The 18,136-nt window shown below is 50.5% G+C and overlaps 1 protein-coding gene across 1 annotated transcript; it reads right to left on the bottom strand.

The window, feature by feature from the left end:
• Nucleotides 1-7,267: 7,267 nt before the first annotated feature.
• Nucleotides 7,268-17,395, bottom strand: TRIB3 (tribbles pseudokinase 3). Its single transcript, XM_047771405.1, has 4 exons — nucleotides 17,144-17,395; nucleotides 13,995-14,285; nucleotides 11,130-11,422; nucleotides 7,268-8,905 (listed from the first exon to the last, which is right to left on the bottom strand). Exons 2-4 carry the CDS (start codon nucleotides 14,283-14,285, stop codon nucleotides 8,410-8,412), a joined length of 1,080 nt encoding a protein of 359 aa, XP_047627361.1. The 5' UTR covers nucleotides 17,144-17,395; the 3' UTR covers nucleotides 7,268-8,409.
• Between the last annotated feature and the right edge of the window lie 741 nt (nucleotides 17,396-18,136).

The raw sequence follows: 18,136 nt of genomic DNA, 5'->3' as shown, positions 1-18,136 counted from the left end.
AGCAGATACACTCCCACTTCAGGTTCTTTGCACTTACCATAGCCCAAATATCTTCATGGTTTGTTCTTGCCCTTTATTGTGTGTGTGTGTGGTGGTGCCCAAGGGCATGTGGAAGTTCCTGGGATAGAATGCACACCACAGCAGAGTGACAATGCCAGATTCACCCTTTTACGCAAAAGTCTTCCCTATCCACTCTGAGATTTCACACACACACACACACACACATCTAGTTTGGTTTTTTGTTTGTTTGTTTTGGGGTTTTTTTTGCTCTTTAGGGCTGCACATGCGGCATATGGAAGTTCCCAGGCTAGGGGTTGAATGGGAGGTGCAGCTGCTGGCCTACACCACAGATCATGGCAACACCTGATCCCTTAACCCACTGAGCAAGGCCAGGAATCTAACCTGAATCTTCATAGATCCTTGTTGGGTTCATTACTGTTGAGCCATAATGGGAACTCCATCCAATATTTTATTTTATTATTATTATTTGCTTGTTAGGGCCACACCCACAGCATATGGAGGTTCCCAGGCTAGGGGTCCAATTGGAGCTGTAGCTGCTGGCCTACACCACAGCTCACAGCAATGCCAGATCCTTAACCCACTGATTAAGGTCAGGGATCGAACCTGGGTCCTCATGAATGCTTAGTCAGATTCGTTAACCACTGAGCCACGACGGCCACTCCTCCATCCAGTATTTTATAGTCTCTTTCCTGGCTTCACTTTTTCCCAAAGCATATGTTACTATGGAACAACATATTTTGCTTCTTTATCTTTCTTTGTCTGTTTCCCTTCTCTAGAGGGTGGAGACTTTTGCCTGTTTTGCTCATTGCTGTGTCCTGGTGTCTAGACCAGGACCCAACATAAAACAGGTGCTCAAGGATTATGTTAAATGAATGAAAGAATCTCAGACTTTCATCTAGGACCACTTATCTCTTGCCTGAAATATGTTCCAGAGGACAGAGGTTCTCAGCCTGAGCTATACAGTTTGAATCACATGGGGAACTTATAAAAATACTATACCCGGGTCACATCTGCAGTCAGTTGATGCAGAGTATCTAAAGCGGCCCAGGCATCAGGACTTCTGAATGTTCTTGGGTGAATGTAATGAGAAGCCAAGTTTGAGAATTGCTGTTTCAGAATTCTCTGTAGGGGGACTCTTCTGGTGACAAACCTTCTCAGTTTTTGTTTGAAAAGTCTTTATTTAGACCTCATTCTTGATAGATAGTTTTCCTGGGTATAAAATTCTAGTTGGCATTTCAGCACTTTGAAGATAGAATTCCATTGTCTTCTGCTTCCATGATTGCTGTTGAGATATCATCATCTGTCAGTCTAAACACTATGCTTTCTTTAAATAGCTTTGTTGAGATATAATTTATATACTATAAGATCTACCCATTTAAAGTGTACAATTTAATGGTTTTTTGTACAGTTACAGAGTGGTACAACTATTACCAAAATCTAATTTTAGAACATTTTTATCACCCCCTAAAAAGCCCTATACCATTCCCTATCTCCTACTGTCCAAACTCCCTGGGAATAATCTATTTTTTGTCTCTATAGATTTTCCTATTCTGGACACTTTATTTATTTATTTATTTATTTATTTATTTATTTTTGTCTTTTTAAGGCCACGCCTACAGCATATGGAAGTTCCCAGGCTAGGGGCTGAATTGGAGCGGTAGCTGCTGGCCTATGCCACAGCCACAGCAATGCCGGATCAAAGCCTTGTCTGCAACCTACACCACACCTCGTGGCAATGTTGGATCCTTAACCCAGTGAGGGAGGCCAGGGATTGAACCTGGGTCCTCATGGATACTAGTCAGATTAGTTTCTACTGAACCACGGTGGGAACTCCCCTATTCTGGACATTTTAATTAAATCTTATAATATGTGACTCTTTGTGACTGGTTTCTTCTATTTAGCACAATGTTTTTGAGGTTCATTCATGTTGTACTGCTGTTCTTTTGCAAGTCATCTCTCTGGGCTTTTTTTTTTTTTTTTGTCTTTTTGCCATTTGTTGGGCCACTCCCTCGGCATATGGAGGTTCCCAGGCTAGGGGTCTAATTGGAGCTGTTGACGCCAGCCTACGCCAGGGCCACAGCAACGCGGGATCCGAGCCACGTCTGCAACCTACACCACAGCTCACGGCAATGCCGGATCGTCAACCTACTGAGCAACAAGGCCAGGGACCAAACCCGAAACCTCCTGGTTCCTAGTCGGATTCGTTAACCATTGTGCCACGACGGGAACTCCTTTTTTTTTTTTTCCTAAGGGCTTTTAAGATTTTTTTCTGTGATGTTTTGCATTTTCATCATGATGCGAATGTGTGTAAAAATTTATGGAATCTCTTGAATCTGTGATTGACGTTTGCTTTCTATCTCACTAGTTCCCTCTTTTAGTCACACCTAGTCTATGGTTTAACCCATCTGTTGAATTTTTTATTTTGGTTATTGTATTCCTTTTTTTTTTTTAATTTTTTTATGGCCACACCTGAGGCATATGGAAGTACCCAAGCCAGGGATAGAATCTGAGCCACAGCCTCAACCCACGTCACAGCTATGGCAACACTGGATCCTTAACCCAGTGCACCACACCAAGAACTTCTGTGTTTTTTGCTTTCGAAATTCTGTTAGGTTTTCAAATCCATGATGTTACTTGCTAGTTTCCTATATTTGGCCATAGGTTCAAGCTTGTTCTGTATTTATTGAAACATGCTAAACCTTTGTTTTATAACCTGTCTGATAGTACCACTGTCTGAACTGAGTGTCTATTTCTTCGTGTTTTCACTTCTATGGCCTTGTTTTCTTCTGCTGAGCCTGTTGGTTTATGATGGTCATTTTTTTTCAGCCCTGAGGTCACCTGCACCAGTTTATACTGGAGGCAGATATATTCTCTCAAGTGTTCTGGTCTTAGCCTTGGCCCTTTGAGGGCAGAGCTGGCATTCACTTTGCACATCCTTCACTTGAGTGAGTAGACTCTGTAATCATTCAAACCTTCAAACCTGTGTTTAGCTCCACAGTTCACTATTTTGTGACCTTGGACAAGAGATTTCCCCCGGGCCTCAATTTCTCCCTCTTGTCAATGGCAATCATGATTGTCCCTCCCTCAGAGCTGATTTGAGGACCTGTATCAGTTATTGTTTTCGTTGAGGGGGGAAGAGGGCACACCAAGGCTTTTTAGGGCTGTGTCCACAGCATACAGAAGTTCCCAGGCTAGGGGTGGAATAGGAGCTGCAGCTGCTGGTCTATGCTACAGACCCAGCAATGCAGAATCTAAGCCAGGTCTACCACCTACACCACAGCGCATGGCAATGCCGGATCCCCAACCCACTGATTGAGGACAGAGATCAAACCCGAGTCCTCATGGACACTAGTTGTGTTCATTACTGCTGAGCCACAATGGGAACTCCCTAATATTTACTTCCTAGTTAGAGTTATATTGCACCTCGTGTTTTTCGTTTTTTGTGGTTTTTTTTGTTTTTTTTTGTTTGTTTGTTTTTTGTAATTGAAACACTCCCTAACACCCCTTCCCTGAAAGCAATCTTCTTTCCAGAGAAAAGGTCAAGAAATGATAGCCCCGAAGACAATGAGAAACCATCACTGGACCGACTCACGCTGAATTTGATAACTCTGAAATGATCTATGGATGAAGAATAATATAGACATCTTAATCAATAACCCTGTCTTCTGAGCTAAACCTATAAAACCCTTTGCTGTCCCCTCTCAAGGCAGGACACAGTTTTGAGGCGTTAGCCTGCCATGGCCTCCTTTGCCTGGCAAAGCAATAAAGCTGTTCTTTCTGCTTCACCCAAACCTCTGTCTTCGAGACTTAATTGGTGCCAGTGTACAGAGGCCACGCACGTTTCAGCTACAAACATATCACAGATAAAATGACTTTCTTCATTCATGTGGCGGTCTGTGTAACATCTGTCTCCTCTGTTAGACTGAATCCTTGAGGGCAGGAACTGTGTTGTTTCACAAGGGGCCTGCCCAACAGTAAGCATTCTTTTTCTTCTTTTGACTGCGTGGAAGTTCCCGGGCCAAGGATCCAAACTGTGCCACAGCAGTAACCAGAGCCACAGCAGTGACAACGCTGGAACCTTAACCTGCTGCACCACAAGGGGACTCCCCAGGTGTTCTTAACATTTGTTGAATTGCTGACTGAACAAATGATCTGGTAGGCCACGTTGTGGTCTTTCGCAATTAGCTTCCAGTTGCAGAGAAATTCCCCAATTACTTTTCCTTTTTTTTTTTTTTTTTTTTTTTTTTAGGACTGCTCCTGTGGCATATGGAGGCTCCCAGGCTAGGGGGCCAATTGGAGCTGTAGCTACTGGTCTACGCCACAGCCACGGAAATGCAGGATCCAAGCTGTGTCTGCGACCTACACCACAGCTCAAGGCAACGCCAGATCCTGAACACACTGAGCAAGGCCAGGGATTGAACCCTCAACCTCATGGTTCCTAGTCAGATTCATTAACCACTGAGCCACGATGGGAACTCCGAACCTGCTTCTTTATGGATGCTAATCGGATTAGTTTCCTCTGACCCGGGATGGGAACTCCCCCAATTACATTTCTAATAGTTCCTCTCTCCCAGTAATATATATGTTTTACCTTTGATGCTGTAAAACTCTTATATGGTGATCAATGAATACAAAAAGAGCATGAAATCCCCATTAATTGCACTCAGGGGTATGATTACATGCATTACTTGGTGAGAGTGGATTTGAAAATTTTTTTTTTAGCTGTGCCCTAGGCATATGGAAGTTCCAGGGCCAGGAATCAAGCCCACCCCACAGCAGCAACTCAAGCCACTAAGCCAATGCAGTGACAACACCAGATCCTTAATTAGCTGCACCACAAGGGAACTCTGGATTTGTTTTCTTTTTTTTTTAAGAAAGAAAACCCTGTCCAGGGGTTGAATCAGAGCTGCAGCTTCCAGCCTACGTCACAGCCGCAGGAACACTTAATCTGAGCCACATCTGTGACCTGTGCTGTAGCTTGCAGCAATGCCAGATCCTTAACCCACTGAGTGAGGCCAGAGATCGAACCTGAGTCTCACAGACACTATGTCAGGTTCTTAACTCACTGAGCCATAATGGGAACTCCCTGGATATGTATTATTATTTGAAAGTTTTCATGCACCTGCCTCAGAGTGGCCTTGTCAAAATTTCCTCCTTCAGGAGTTCCTATTGTGGCTCAGAAGGTTAAGGACCTGATGTCTCTGTGAGGATGCAGGTTCAATCCATGGCCTCGATCAGTGGGTTAAGGATTCCGATGTTGCCACAGTTGCAGCATAGGTTGCAGATATGGCCCAGATCCAGTGTTGCTGTGGTTGTGGTGTAGACATCAGCTGCAGCTCTGATTCAACCCCTAGACTGGAAACTTCCATATGCCACAGGTGTGGCTATAAAAAGAAAAAAAAAGGTGCTGTGTCAAGGCAAAACCAGATGAGTTTTTCTCTCTGTGAGTGGTCTTGGACCAGTCTTCTGCTCTCTCTCTAAACCTCAATTTTCTTATTTGTGAAATGACAAGAGCCTCTGTCTCATGGGGTTGTCAGGAGTTGTAGATGAGTCTCTGTGTGATGCAGATAAAGATCTGCCACTTGGAAGCCCCCATGTTATATGAGTTGTCCCTCTGTCTTGCCCTTGTTCCCTGAGCACCAGGGAAAACACAGCTTACCAGTGAGCTGGGACAGAGTCTGTTGGAGGCTGGGTGTGGGGAGGGAAAAGGTTGGGGGCTGCTCCATGAGACTCTAGATTCAACTGGGCCCTGTCTACGGGATGCTGGGTGCACAGAGATGAGGCTGACTTGTCCCCATCTGTATCGGATAGTGTTTGCTGTATAACAAAACACCCAACTCTTAATGCCTTTTTTTTTTTTTTTTTTGCCAGTTCTTGGGCTGCTCTCGTGGCATATGGAGGTTCCCAGGCTAGGGGTCAAATCAGAGCCATAGCTGCCGGCCTATGCCTGAGCCACAGCAACTCGGGATCCGAGCCACATCTGCAACCTACACCATAGCTCACGGCAACGCCGGGTCCTTAACCCACTGAGCAAGGCCAGGGATCGAACCTGCAACCTCATGGTTCCTAGTCGGATTTGTTAACCACTGAGCCATGACAGGAACTCACTTAATGTCTTAAAACAGCAATTTTACTGACCCCATGATTCTGTGGGTCAGCTGGAGAATTCTGATCTGGGTCAGCCTGACTGAACTCTGCATTTGCTATCAGCTGGTGGTTCCATTGGTGGCTGGGTGATCTAGGGTGACTTTCCTCACCTGTCTGCAACTAGCAGGCTATTGACCAGGGTACCTCTGCTCTCTTCTTCATACTTTCTCCCACTACGTCCTCCCTCTCAGAATTTGACTTTGTTCAGGCATCACTTCCCCATCCTCCCACCGCCCCCCAACATGTAGCATGAGACTCAGCTAGAGAATTGGTGTGATAATTAACATATATGCATTTCTTTTGCTGATGATTGGTCAGGAAAGGGCATGTGGCCCAGTTCTGGCCAATGAGATATATGGGAAGTCTATTAGGAATGCTCTTGGAAAAGGTATCCCCAACCCAGGAAAGAGCTTTAGAAAGAACACAACTAACACTGAGGGCTTGTTATGTCAGGCACTGTTTATTCTAAGTGCTTCAGATAAAATAACTCATTCAATTCTCTTGAGTTAAGTACTATTATCCCTCATTTTACAGATTAAGCATTTGAGGCACAGGTGGTTAAGAAATTTGCTGTCAAATAGCTGGTGAGAGTTGGAGCCAAGATTTAATTCCAGGCAGCCTGACTCCAGGGTACAGAGTCTCAAGTACTGCCATGCCACCCACCTTCTTCCTCTGGTCATGGATCTCTCTAATGTGACACCTGGGACTGCTCTAGCCATTGTGCCAGCAGTTACCTGGGACAACAGAGCAAAGCAATAGAATGAGTCCAGGGAGCCAGGGTCCTTGCTAACAGTTCTGAGAGTTGAATCTGCCAGACCTGAAGCCCAGCCCCCACCCCAGGCTGTTGACTTCTTGCTCCACATGAAATCCTTTTTTTCTTTTTTCTTTTCTTTGCTTTTTAGGGCCGGACCCATGACACATGGAGGTTCTCAGGTTAGGGGGCGAATTGGAACTAGAGCTGCCAGCCTATACCACAGCCATAGCAACACCAGATCCCAGTTGTGTCTGCGACCACACTGCAGCTCAAGGCAATGTCAGATCCTTAACCAACTGGGCCAGGCCAGGGATTGAACCCACATCCTCATGGATACTAGTTGGGTTCGTTACGACTGAGCCACAATAGGAACTCCCCTTTTCTTCTTTTTTAAGCCACTTCGACTTAGGATATCAGTTACTTGCAGCCAAAAAGTCCCCTGAGACACTAAGACACCCAGAAGGAACAGAGGGAATGAGGGAAGGCACACTGGCTCTTCTGTTCTCATGAACCACTCAGGTGAAGTTGAGACACCAGGCCTCCAGCTTATACCCTGGGGCTGGTTTTGGAGGCAGAGAAAACTCATAAGTGGTGGGGGAGGAGAAGATGGGTGAAATATCCAGGAGAAATGACAGTATTTCATAATTCCTCTATCAGGCACATGGTAACAATACGTATTCATGACATCTCAAATCCCATAGCGTTGATTTAGGATCCTGGACCCCAAGCGTCCCCAGAGCAGAGCTTGGGACTTCCAAGACCTTGCCTAATCCTGCTCCCCAACTCTGGTGCTCAGGTCAGGGGCCACTGACATGAACAGGCTTGACCCCTCATTCCAAACCATTCTTTAAGTTAGATGAGGTTCAGCCTCGCAGTTTATACTCTTGACCTTCCAGCCTAAACTCTTGGCTCAGGTCTGGATGGAGAATCCCTTGACCAAGAGGACAGAGCTGCTGGGAGCACAATTCCTAGCATAGTCTGAGCTCTAGGGTCCTGAGTTATGGGAGAGAGGCCTGGAGCCTTTGGCACAGTGATGCTTCCCTTTCTCTAAGGAGGTGCGAGATACAAAGGCAGCTGGGTTGTTTGTGAAAGGGACTGTCCCAGGTCAGAGGTACCTGGGCACCAGCACGAGTGGATGCTGACACCTGCACTGAGGGAGCCACCCACAGTGTATAGACACTGACCCCTGGACATGGAAAGTGTTGTCCACTCTGCAGGCAAGAGTTCTGTCTCTGTCGTTCTCTGTGTTTTCAGCACCCAGATCAGGGCTTGGCACAGTGAGCACCCAAAGAGGACCCAGTGAGGCACGAGTTCATGGGCACAGGCATGCAGAACCATGGGTTGTGCATCTGGCACGCTCCGTGCACACCTCCTTTCTCTCCCTCCCAGAAGGCACTTAAGGTTCAGCTCAGTTCAAAGAGGCAGGAGAGAGCATGGAGATACCCCAAACCCAACCCGCCGTGTGCGGCTGAGAGTCTGTGCGTTAGTTAGCCATAGAGACCCACATCTCTTTCTGCCTCTTCCGCCTCCTCCGCCTCCTCCAGTCCCGGCCCTTCGGGGACCACCTGGTCAGCCTCCCGGAGGCGAGAGCTTGAGGGAGCCGTGGGGACCGCATTCTGCCGCAGCCAAGGGTGCAGCAGGATGCCCGGGGCCGTGAGCCGTTCAGCGGGCTCCCGACGGAGGAGGCAGCGGACCAGGCAGCGGGCAGGAGCTGAGAGGCCCTCAGGCAGGGCGAAGGCCCCACGGCGGATCTTGCCAAAGAGCAGGACAGGCTCTGAGTCCTGGAAGGGGTAGTGGCCAGCCAGCATGGTGAAGAGCGCCACACCCAGGCTCCAGACGTCCGCCGCCTTGCCTGAGTAGGATGCCCGGGAACTGAGGATCTCGGGGCCCACGTAGGCAGGGCATGCGTGCTTGTCCCACAGGGAGTCGTCAGGCCCTGTCAGCACACAGGCGTCATCCAGGTTCTCCAGCACTAGCTTTGTCCTGAAAAGCAAGGGGAGAAGCAGAGGGGTTAGCTAAAGGGACCACCATGCCAACACCCCACACTGTCACCCCCTTATTTTTTTCTTTTTTAGGGCTGTACCCGTGGATATGGAAGTTGCCAGGCTAAGGGTCAAATGGGAGCTGCAGCTGCTGACCTAGCGACAGCAACACTGGATCCTTAACCCACTGAGCCAGGCCAGGGATCGAACCTGCATCCTCATGGATCCTAGTTGGATTCTTAACCCGCTGAGCCACTATGGGAACTCCCTATCCTGGCACCCTTAATGGCATCTACCTCCCAAATGCCTGCTGGCATTTGCCAGATTGATTGAGCCAGTCCTGTGAGGCTGTGTCATTGATCCCATTTTACTGATGAGGAAGTCTAAGCTCTGAGAAGTTAAGTCATTTCTCAAAGTCATGGAGCAATTACATTTGAACAGGAGGAACACATTTCCCAACAGTCCCTGGGGCGGGGGGACTGAGGGGGGCTGAGGGCATTAAGCCCCTCTTAAACCAGAGGCAAACTTAGGGTCAAGGCAGGTGACAAAATGAGAAAAATAGGATATGGAGATTGTGTCAAACACCTCAACATAAATCCTACCTAAAAGGCCCTGCTAACAGCATTCGGCCAATGTTTGGAGTGTCCATTGTGTACCTGACCCTGGGCTAAGCTGGTACCTGGCTCATCTCATTTCACGCTCATACGATGCCATTTTGCAGCCACGGGGAGCAGGGCTGGGATGTGAACCCCACTCTCACCCACCCAGAGCCAGTGCTATGAGCCACTCACATGGTTCCCTCAGTAGCTCTGGGGTCCCATTTTGCCTCAAGAGAAGCCCAGAATCATTTTTAATGACAAAAATCTCAGTTTTTAAAAAGTGGGCAACCAACTTCAATTAAAAACACAAACAAAAATGTAGGGGAAAAAAAAAAAAGGCGTATATAGTCCCCATTTGCAACTTCTGCTTAAAACAGCTCCCACAGAGCACTCTAGACTACTTTAAGAGTCAGCATTCTATTACCACTGCTATTAATCTTATTCCTATGACACCACTTCCTGGGTGCCTGTCTGAAAACGCTGACCAGTCCTGTGACTCACCGCACAGAGGGTGGGCTGAGGTGTCAGTATTATTGGCTCATTTTACAGACCAAGAGATCAAGGCTCAGGCCGGTGAAGCCACTGCTCAAGGCCAAAGAGCAAGTTAAAAAAATAGAACCAGGAGTTTTCTGGTGGTGCAGTGGGTAAGGATCAGGCAGTTGTCACGGCTGTGGCTCAGTTCTGTTCTGTCCCTGGTCCCAGAACTTGCACATGCCGCAGGCTTGGCAAAAAAAAAAAAAAAAAAAAAAGGGAGAAACAGAATTTGAACCCAGGTCTGTCTGACTCCACTGTCCCTCATCTACCAGTGGTGCTTCTCAAACTATTGCCTTGAAAAGAGAAGAAAGCACTTTTTTTTTTTTTTTAAGGGCCACACCCGCAGCATATGCAGTTTCCAAGGCTAGAGGTCTAATAGGAGCTACAGCTGCTGGTCTACCCACAGTCACAGCAATGAGGGGCCCAGCTGCATCTGGTACCACAGCTCACAGCAACGCCAGATCCTTAACCCACTGAGTGAGGCCAAGGGATCGAACCCACATCCTCATGGACATGAGTCAGATTTGTTACCGCAGCCACAACAAGAACTCCAGAAAGCACTTCGCTCACTTCTGGGAAGTCTGGGGCATTGAACTTACCCTAAACTCAAAATTACCTGAAGCTGAGTATTATTAGCTTAAACATCGTTATAAAATTTACATTTTACTTCTTACTAAAAACATGTTCATTTCTGTATGAAATGTAGAAGGAAATAGAAAACCACCCTTAGACATCATGTGAATAACTGCTACAGGCAGAATGGACGGCACTGAAATTAGTGAGTGAAAGTTTGAGGAGAAATAGAATATCCATCCACAAGCAAAGCCTCCATGTCCCTCAAGCCAGTAATTCATTACTTGTAATTAGGAAATAAATGAGGAAACTTCCAAGGGGAGAAACTCCACACCTTACTAGAGATTGAGGTTCTGTCACAGAGATGGGTATCAGCTTCCTGTATCTCCGGATACAGTGGGCCGAGGAGGCCCTATGGCTTCTGCCATGTTCTTGCCCCAAATGCATCACCTCCGTCTAACCATGACCAGAACATCAGTCAAGTCGACACTGAGAGGCTTTCTCCGTGGCCACACTCACCTGTCCCGGTCGCTAAAGACGAAGCGCCGCAGCTTGAGGTCCCGCAGGACGAGCCCGTGCTGGTGGCAGTGCGCCAGGGCGGAGGCCATCTGGCGGAAGAGCGCGGCGGCCTCCGGCTCGGGCAGGCGACGCCGGAGGCGCACCAGGCTGTGCATGTCCCCATGTGGCCGCGGGAAGAAGGCGTAGAGCTGCCGCGTGCCCGCCAGGACCTCCGACGGCCGGGCCACGTGCGGGTGGCGGGGCAGTCGCGAGTAGGGCTCCAGCACCGCCAGGGCCTCGCAGGCCGGGTATACCTGTGGACCCGAGCAAGGCGTGAACGCAGGTGGGGACAACGGGGTGGTGGCGGGCAGGCCAGCCTTGGGGACACCACGGTGCCCTGTGCTGAGCGCTGCAGCCTCACTTCACTCAACCCTGACCAAAGAGGGCCAAGCAGCCCGCAAAGGGCAGAGCTGGGATTTGAATCTATGTCCTCTGTCATCTGCGCCTTCTTTCTTTCTTTTCTTTTCTTTCTTTCTTTTTTTTCTTTTTTTTTTGTCTTTTTGCCTTTTCTAGGGCTGCTCCAGTGGCACATGGAGGTTCCCAGGCTAGGGGTCGAATCGGAGCTGTAGCCACCGGCCTTCGCCAGAGCCACAGCAATAGGGGATCCAAGCCGCGTCTGCGACCTACACCACAGCTCACGGCAATGCTGGATCCTTAACCCACTGAGCAAGGCCAGGGATCGAACCCACAACCTCATGGTTCCTAGATGAATTCGTCAACCACTGAGCCGAGACGGGAACTCCTGTCATCTGTGCTCTTAACTGCGACCTTAGATGGCCTTCAACTTCAGATAATTCAAAAATAACAGGTAACCCAAAGAAAAATAACCCCCAAAGCAGGGGAATGCTGATCACCACCATAGTTACCATTCTCTAGAATCCACTGCCCACCCACCCTTTCCTTCATTCCGCAAGCAGGCAATTGAATGCCAACCTGTGCCAGCCACCGGGCGCTGGCTCACCTGACTGACAGCAGTGGTCCCTGTTCTCCTGGTGCCCACAGTCCAATACATGAGACAGCAAAGGAGCCACAAAACTAGATATTTACAAATTCTGGTAAGCAGTGCAAAGGAATGCTAGATGACAGAATATTTTGGAAGGAGCACCTATTTGAGAAAGTGTAGTCTAGAAGGGACTCTGGGGAGGGGACCTGAATGATTGAGGCACCTGAGGAATCACCTTTTCAGGCAGGAGGCATAGCAGTAAAAAGGCCCTAAGGCAGGATCCGGTCTCAGCCATGACACCTCTTGGCTCCGTGATGTGGCCAGTAACCACAGCTTTCTGTGCCTCAGAGCCTGTCCCCTAGCCATCAAATGGGCCCAATAAGAGGAACCACCTCATGACTGTGTGAAGATTAGAGGAGATGATGCAGACTACACAAGCAACACAGTTCCCAGGGGCACAGTAAGTACCTACTATTATGCGTTCTCATCCCTGTCCTTGCAGGCTCTGGCCTGGCAATGTCCTGCATGACTCACTTGCCCCTGCCTGTTTCCTGGATTCTTCCAAGAACCCTGATTTCTGTCAGGAACCCTGGACCTTGCCCTAGGATCCAGGTCCGATGCCATGTGGCTTCATGGCCTGTCTCCTCTCTTGACCTCAGTCTCTCCATCTGTAAAATGGTCCTGAGTAGGCCCAATGACCTCTGGGGTCCCAAGAGTTCTACCATATCTTGCCCTTCCCTATGTAAATACTTTCAGTGGCTCCCCACAGCCTAGTGAGGGCTCCTTCTCAAGGCTTTTACAGCCAGTGACTGCTAACTGTCATCTCCTGGTCTGTTCTGTAACCCCCCTCCACCCCCAACCATAATGAAGTCCTTCTTTTTTTTTTTTTTTTTGGCTATGCCTGTGGCATGTGGATGTTCCTGGGCCAGGGACTGAACTTGTGCCAGAGCTGTGACCCAAGCCACAGCAGTGACAAGGCCAGATCCTTAATCCTTTGAGCCACCAGGGAACTCCATGAAGTTTTTTTTTTTGCTTTTTAGGGCCGCACCCACAGCATATGTAGGAGTTGAATTGGAGCTGCAGCTGCCAGCCTATGCCATAGCCACAGCAACACCGGATCCGTAACCCACTGAGCCAGGCCAGGGATGGAACCCACATCCTCGCAGATACTAGTCGGGTTCATTACCGCTGAGCCACAAAGGGAACTCCTTTTATTATTATTACTATTTTTTTTTGTCTTTTCTAGGGCTGCACCCATGGCATATGGAGGTTCCCAGGCTAGGGGTCCAATCGGAGCTTAACAGCCACAGCAATGCCAGATCTGAGCCGGATCCTTAACGCATTGAGCAAGGCCAGGGATAGAACCTGCAACCTCATGGTTCCTAGTCGGATTCGTTAACCACTGAGCCACGACGGGAACTCCTTGTTTTGTTTTTTAATTTTTTTTTTTATGAAGTTCTTTTAATTCGATGAGGTGCCACGCCCTCACTCCCCTAGGCCTCTGCACAGCTGTTTCCCCTGCCCGGAACTCCCTTCTCCTGCCTCTCTCTGGCTAACTCCCACTCAGCCTTTTCTAACTCTGCCTTTGAATATACTAGAGGCTTCTCCGTGCTCTCTTGGCCCATAAGCTCCACCCTGGCAACATTTATCACACTGTGGGGCCTAAGCTGAGAATGCCCCAGGGCTGGACCCATCTGGTTAACTTCTCTAGTTTCAGTCTAGCCTGGGGCTTGACAGAGAGTTGAGGACTCACTGGTTCCTTCCTTAATAAACACAGAACTAAATTAATATCAGGATCCCTCAGCCCAGGCAATCCTTTAGAACCAAGGCCCTTGCCCGGCCCCCTATGATGCATGTACCAGAGTGCCCCCTGGGACATGTACCTTGCAGATGTACTCGGTGCCTGTGGGGCAGTGCAGGGCCCGGTAGGTCTGGCTGCCTTCCTCGGGCTCTAGGAGCACATAGGGTCCAAGCCTGGAGGTGGCGGTCACAGCAGGGGTGTGGGTTGGAGCAGGAGGTGGGCTCAGAGGCAGTGGACAGGGGGTCGGCCTGGGCTGGGGCTCACTTCGAGCTTGTTTCCGGGTGGGACACTCAGGGTCTAGGTCATCATCCAACTCTAACCGCTTCTTCCTGGAAGGGGCTCCAGTGGAAACAGCCAGAGGGGTGGCTCGCATCTAGAAAGAAGAGGAAAAAGGCCCTGAGGCAAGGCTGTGTGGTGGCCCCTCTCTTCCTCTGCCAGTGGGAGGATGCTGGCACTCCCTTATGGAGGGCGACTTGGCAGTGTGCATGAAACCGACAAGTGCACATACCCATTTGCCTGGGTGGCCCACTTCTGGGAACTTATCCTCCAATTAAAAGACTCATCGAAAAATGGAGTTCCCGTCATGGCTCAGCAGAAACAATTCTGACTAGGATCCATGAGGATGCGGGTTCGATCCCTGGCCTTGCTCAGTGGATTGGTTAAGAATCCGGCGTCGCTAGGAGTTGCGGTGTAGGTCGAAGATGTGGCTGGGATCCCAAGTAGCTGTGGCTCTGGCGTAGGCCGGCAGCTACAGCTCCAATTAGACCCCTAGCCTGGGAACCTCCATATGCCTTGGGTGAGGCCCTAAAAAGACAAAAAAAAAAAATTAAACATGTGAGAAGTTCCTGTTGTGGCTCAGCGGGTTAAGAACCCACTTAGTATCCATGAAGATGCAGCTTCGATCCCTGGCCTCATTAGTGGGTTAAGGAGCTGGTGTTGCCATGAACTGTGGTGTAGGTTGCAGACATGGCTTGGATCTGGCATTCTGTGGCTGTGGTATAGGCCAGTGAACTGTTAAGTGGAAAAAAAAAAAAAGTAAAGTGGAGAGATAGACTTGATGGTTGGTGAGAGGGAAGAAAAGAGACTTTATAGGGAGTTTCCGTTGTGGCTCAGTGGGTTAAGAACCCAGCTAGTATTCATGAGGAGGGGGGTTCGATCCCTGGGTTTGATCGATGGCCTTGATCAGTGGGTTGAGGATCTGGTGCTGCCACAAGCCTCGGCATAGGTTGCAGACATGGCTTGGATCTAGCGTTGCTGTGGCTGTGGCGTAGGGCAGCAGCTGCAGCTTCTATTTGAACCTTAGCCTGGGAACTTCCACATGCTGCAGGTGCAGCCCTAAAAAGACAAAAAAGAAAAAGAAAAGAGACGTTACACTATGTCTGTTGAGTACCGTGTCTATCCCTCCTATGAAAGGGGGAGAAGGATGGAAGGTGGAGAGGAGGAGTATGGATGACAAAGGATGATGAATGAAGTGTACACTGAATGTACATATGAATGTTCTGGAATGAATATATGCACTGTCAAGTGAATAAAGCAAGCTGCTGAATGATATACCTGAGATCTCTTTTACATATAAAAACCCACCATCATATAAGATGATGTATCTCCATATTTGTATATATAGGTGTAGAAATGCACAGGAAAAGGTCTGGAAGGACTCAGACTAAATTGGCCACAGTAGCTTCTGGCCTCCTGGGAGGAAGGGATTTGGTAGGGAGGCAAGGGAATTTTGAATTTCAGTATTATTATTATTGTTATTATTAATAGCTGAATATGCTGACGTGCCACCCTTGGGAGTCTCAGAAATCTCTCCAGGGATAAGGCTAGGATGACACTTCTCGCTGCAATGGCTCTTTGGAAAGTAAAATGATTCCTGGCTGTGTGGATGCTTTGTGCCCTGTAACCCACCCCTACGCACTCCACCTCCTCCTGTGGCCACCTCAGCACCCTAGGCTGCTTTGGATTTATCCGGGGCTCAGAGTCTGGTACCACCTGGGAGAAGCTCCACTGGACAGGTGGGGTAACTGAGTCTATAGATAAGCAAGGGAAATTTGCAGGTCATGAGGCAAGACTAGAATCTGCAGCAGGATGCAGGCAGCCGCTAGTATCTGTCTCTTGCTGTTCTCTGACGCTCTCTAGAGAACAAGGGCGGGTCATACCAACCGCATATAACTCACATGACTCAGGGAAGACAGGTGTACACACGCCCCTCAGCCAGTCAAGGCACACATGCAGGTCAGAGAGGGGTGCACACATCATTAAGTGACACACATCTCGCCCTCCAAGGGCAGATGTGCATACACAAGCCCGCAGAGCTCTAACTATGTACTCACGACTGCGGGACAGTTACCAAGGCCACAGGCTTCGTCTGACCCTCCCTCCCCGCCACGACCCCAGCGCGAAAGAAGTAGGTGGCCTCGCCCCAGCCTGGGCAGCCGGGCTCCTCTCGTGGGAGCGGAAGCGGCGAGCGTCCCGGGGCAGAAGGTTCAGCGGGAGCCGAGGGTCGGCGGCGGGGCAGGGACTGGGCAAAGGGAAGGCGACTGGGCCCCGGGTCTGGGGTAAGAGGCCTCGCTCCCCCCTCACCCCAGAATCCAGGTACAACACACACAGTCGGCAGGAACGGAATACGCACGCACCGTACAGCGTGTGAACCGGGGCCTCCAGGCAGAGTGTACCTGCGAGCCACGCCCGCACGCCGCGCGCCGGCAGCCCTTGACCCTGCGCCTGCCCCGCTGGCGAGCACCCCGGCCGGTCACCGCACAACTCCGCCAGCACCTGCCGCGGGCGCCCAGCCCTCCGCACAACTCGCGTGACCCCCGGAGACACAGCCTCATCAGGACCCCACTGGCCCACGCGGACTCAGATCCGCACCGGCACACCCCACAGTTACAGAGGCCCCCTGGCCCCCAGGGACCCCACCGACTTTCCCTCACCCAACCACACAGCTCCCCAGCCCGCCCCACACTCCAGCAAACGCAGACACTACACACCCCTGCGGGGGCGGCGTGGGGCCAACACAGTCCCCACTCCCTCCGGCCCGGCGACACGCTGCCACGCCCCGCCGGGGCGCACCCTCGGCGCCCGCTCGCTTCGGCTACACTCGGCGACCCTACGCCCCGCGGGGCCGCGTCACCGGGTCCGAGCGGGAACACTCAGCCTAGATCGCCCCCCGGACTGGACGGAGGCTCCGGGTCGCCCCTCTATCCACCGCCTCCCGCACCCGCCAGGTACCTTGCCCTCGCCAGCGGCGGGGTCCTGGTGCCGGCCAAGCTCAAGAGTCGCCAGGCACCCACGATGGCCCAGGCCGCTCGGCCCCGGCTGAGGTCGGCTCCGGATGGGGCTCTGGCCCGGGTCCCCAGCAGCCGGAATGTGTGCCGAGTCGCTGCCGCTTCCGCCGCGAGTGTCTCGGGAGCGCAGGGAGCCGGGCTTCAACTCCAGCCCGGGTGATGTAAACCTGAGCTAATCAGCCGCCGCCTGATGCCCTCCGGCCGGGGATTGCACCATCCCCTGCGCCCCGCCCCCCCGAGGTCCCCGCTAGAGCGCGCCCCGCCCCGCTCCTCGTGTGTGGTCCGCGGGCAAGCCACAGACTTTCCCTTTCACCTTGGAAACAGCCTTTTGCCTTTCTGGGCCTCAGTTTTCCCACCTGTGAAATGGAAGAACATCCTACCTTCTCAGGATGGGCCTGAAGAGAAAAAGAACAGTGACAGTTTTCTGCGTGCTTCCCGGGTTATAAAGCACTTTCCCGCCATTGTTTCATTACAGTATAGGAGAACCTTGGGTGGGCAGAAAGCTCCATTCTCCCCATTCTACTAAGGGGCAGCCTGAGGCCCAGCTACGGGGTGGGGGGAGCTCTGCAAAGGCCGTGGACTTAGGAGCTCAATAGAACCATTGTTGTGCCCCGGGGAGAACTGGGGTGGGGTAGCCTTCACAGCATGCATATAATAGAGGCGCTTCAGCCCTGTAGGTAAGAAAAGTGGGCCAAAGCATGCCCACTGTGTTACCTGAGGAAATAGATTGAATAAATTAACACATGTTAAACGCTTAGAGCTGTGCGGCCTGGCATCTGGTAGATACTAACGGAGTGGAAACTGTAGGCTCAAGGAGAGCCGGCACCTATAACAGGAATTGCACGCCTGGGCTGGGAAGCCCTGGTGCCACTAGCTGTTTGGAGAAGCATCCCTGTGCAGCCCCAAGGGTCCAATCCCCTTTAGGCCTTGATGTCTG

This window comes from Phacochoerus africanus, chromosome 3 (assembly GCF_016906955.1).
Source record: "Phacochoerus africanus isolate WHEZ1 chromosome 3, ROS_Pafr_v1, whole genome shotgun sequence".
Taxonomy (NCBI): Eukaryota; Metazoa; Chordata; class Mammalia; order Artiodactyla; family Suidae; genus Phacochoerus; species Phacochoerus africanus.
The sequence above is the reverse complement of the archived record's forward strand: the minus strand, read 5'-3'. Positions and strand labels throughout refer to the sequence as shown.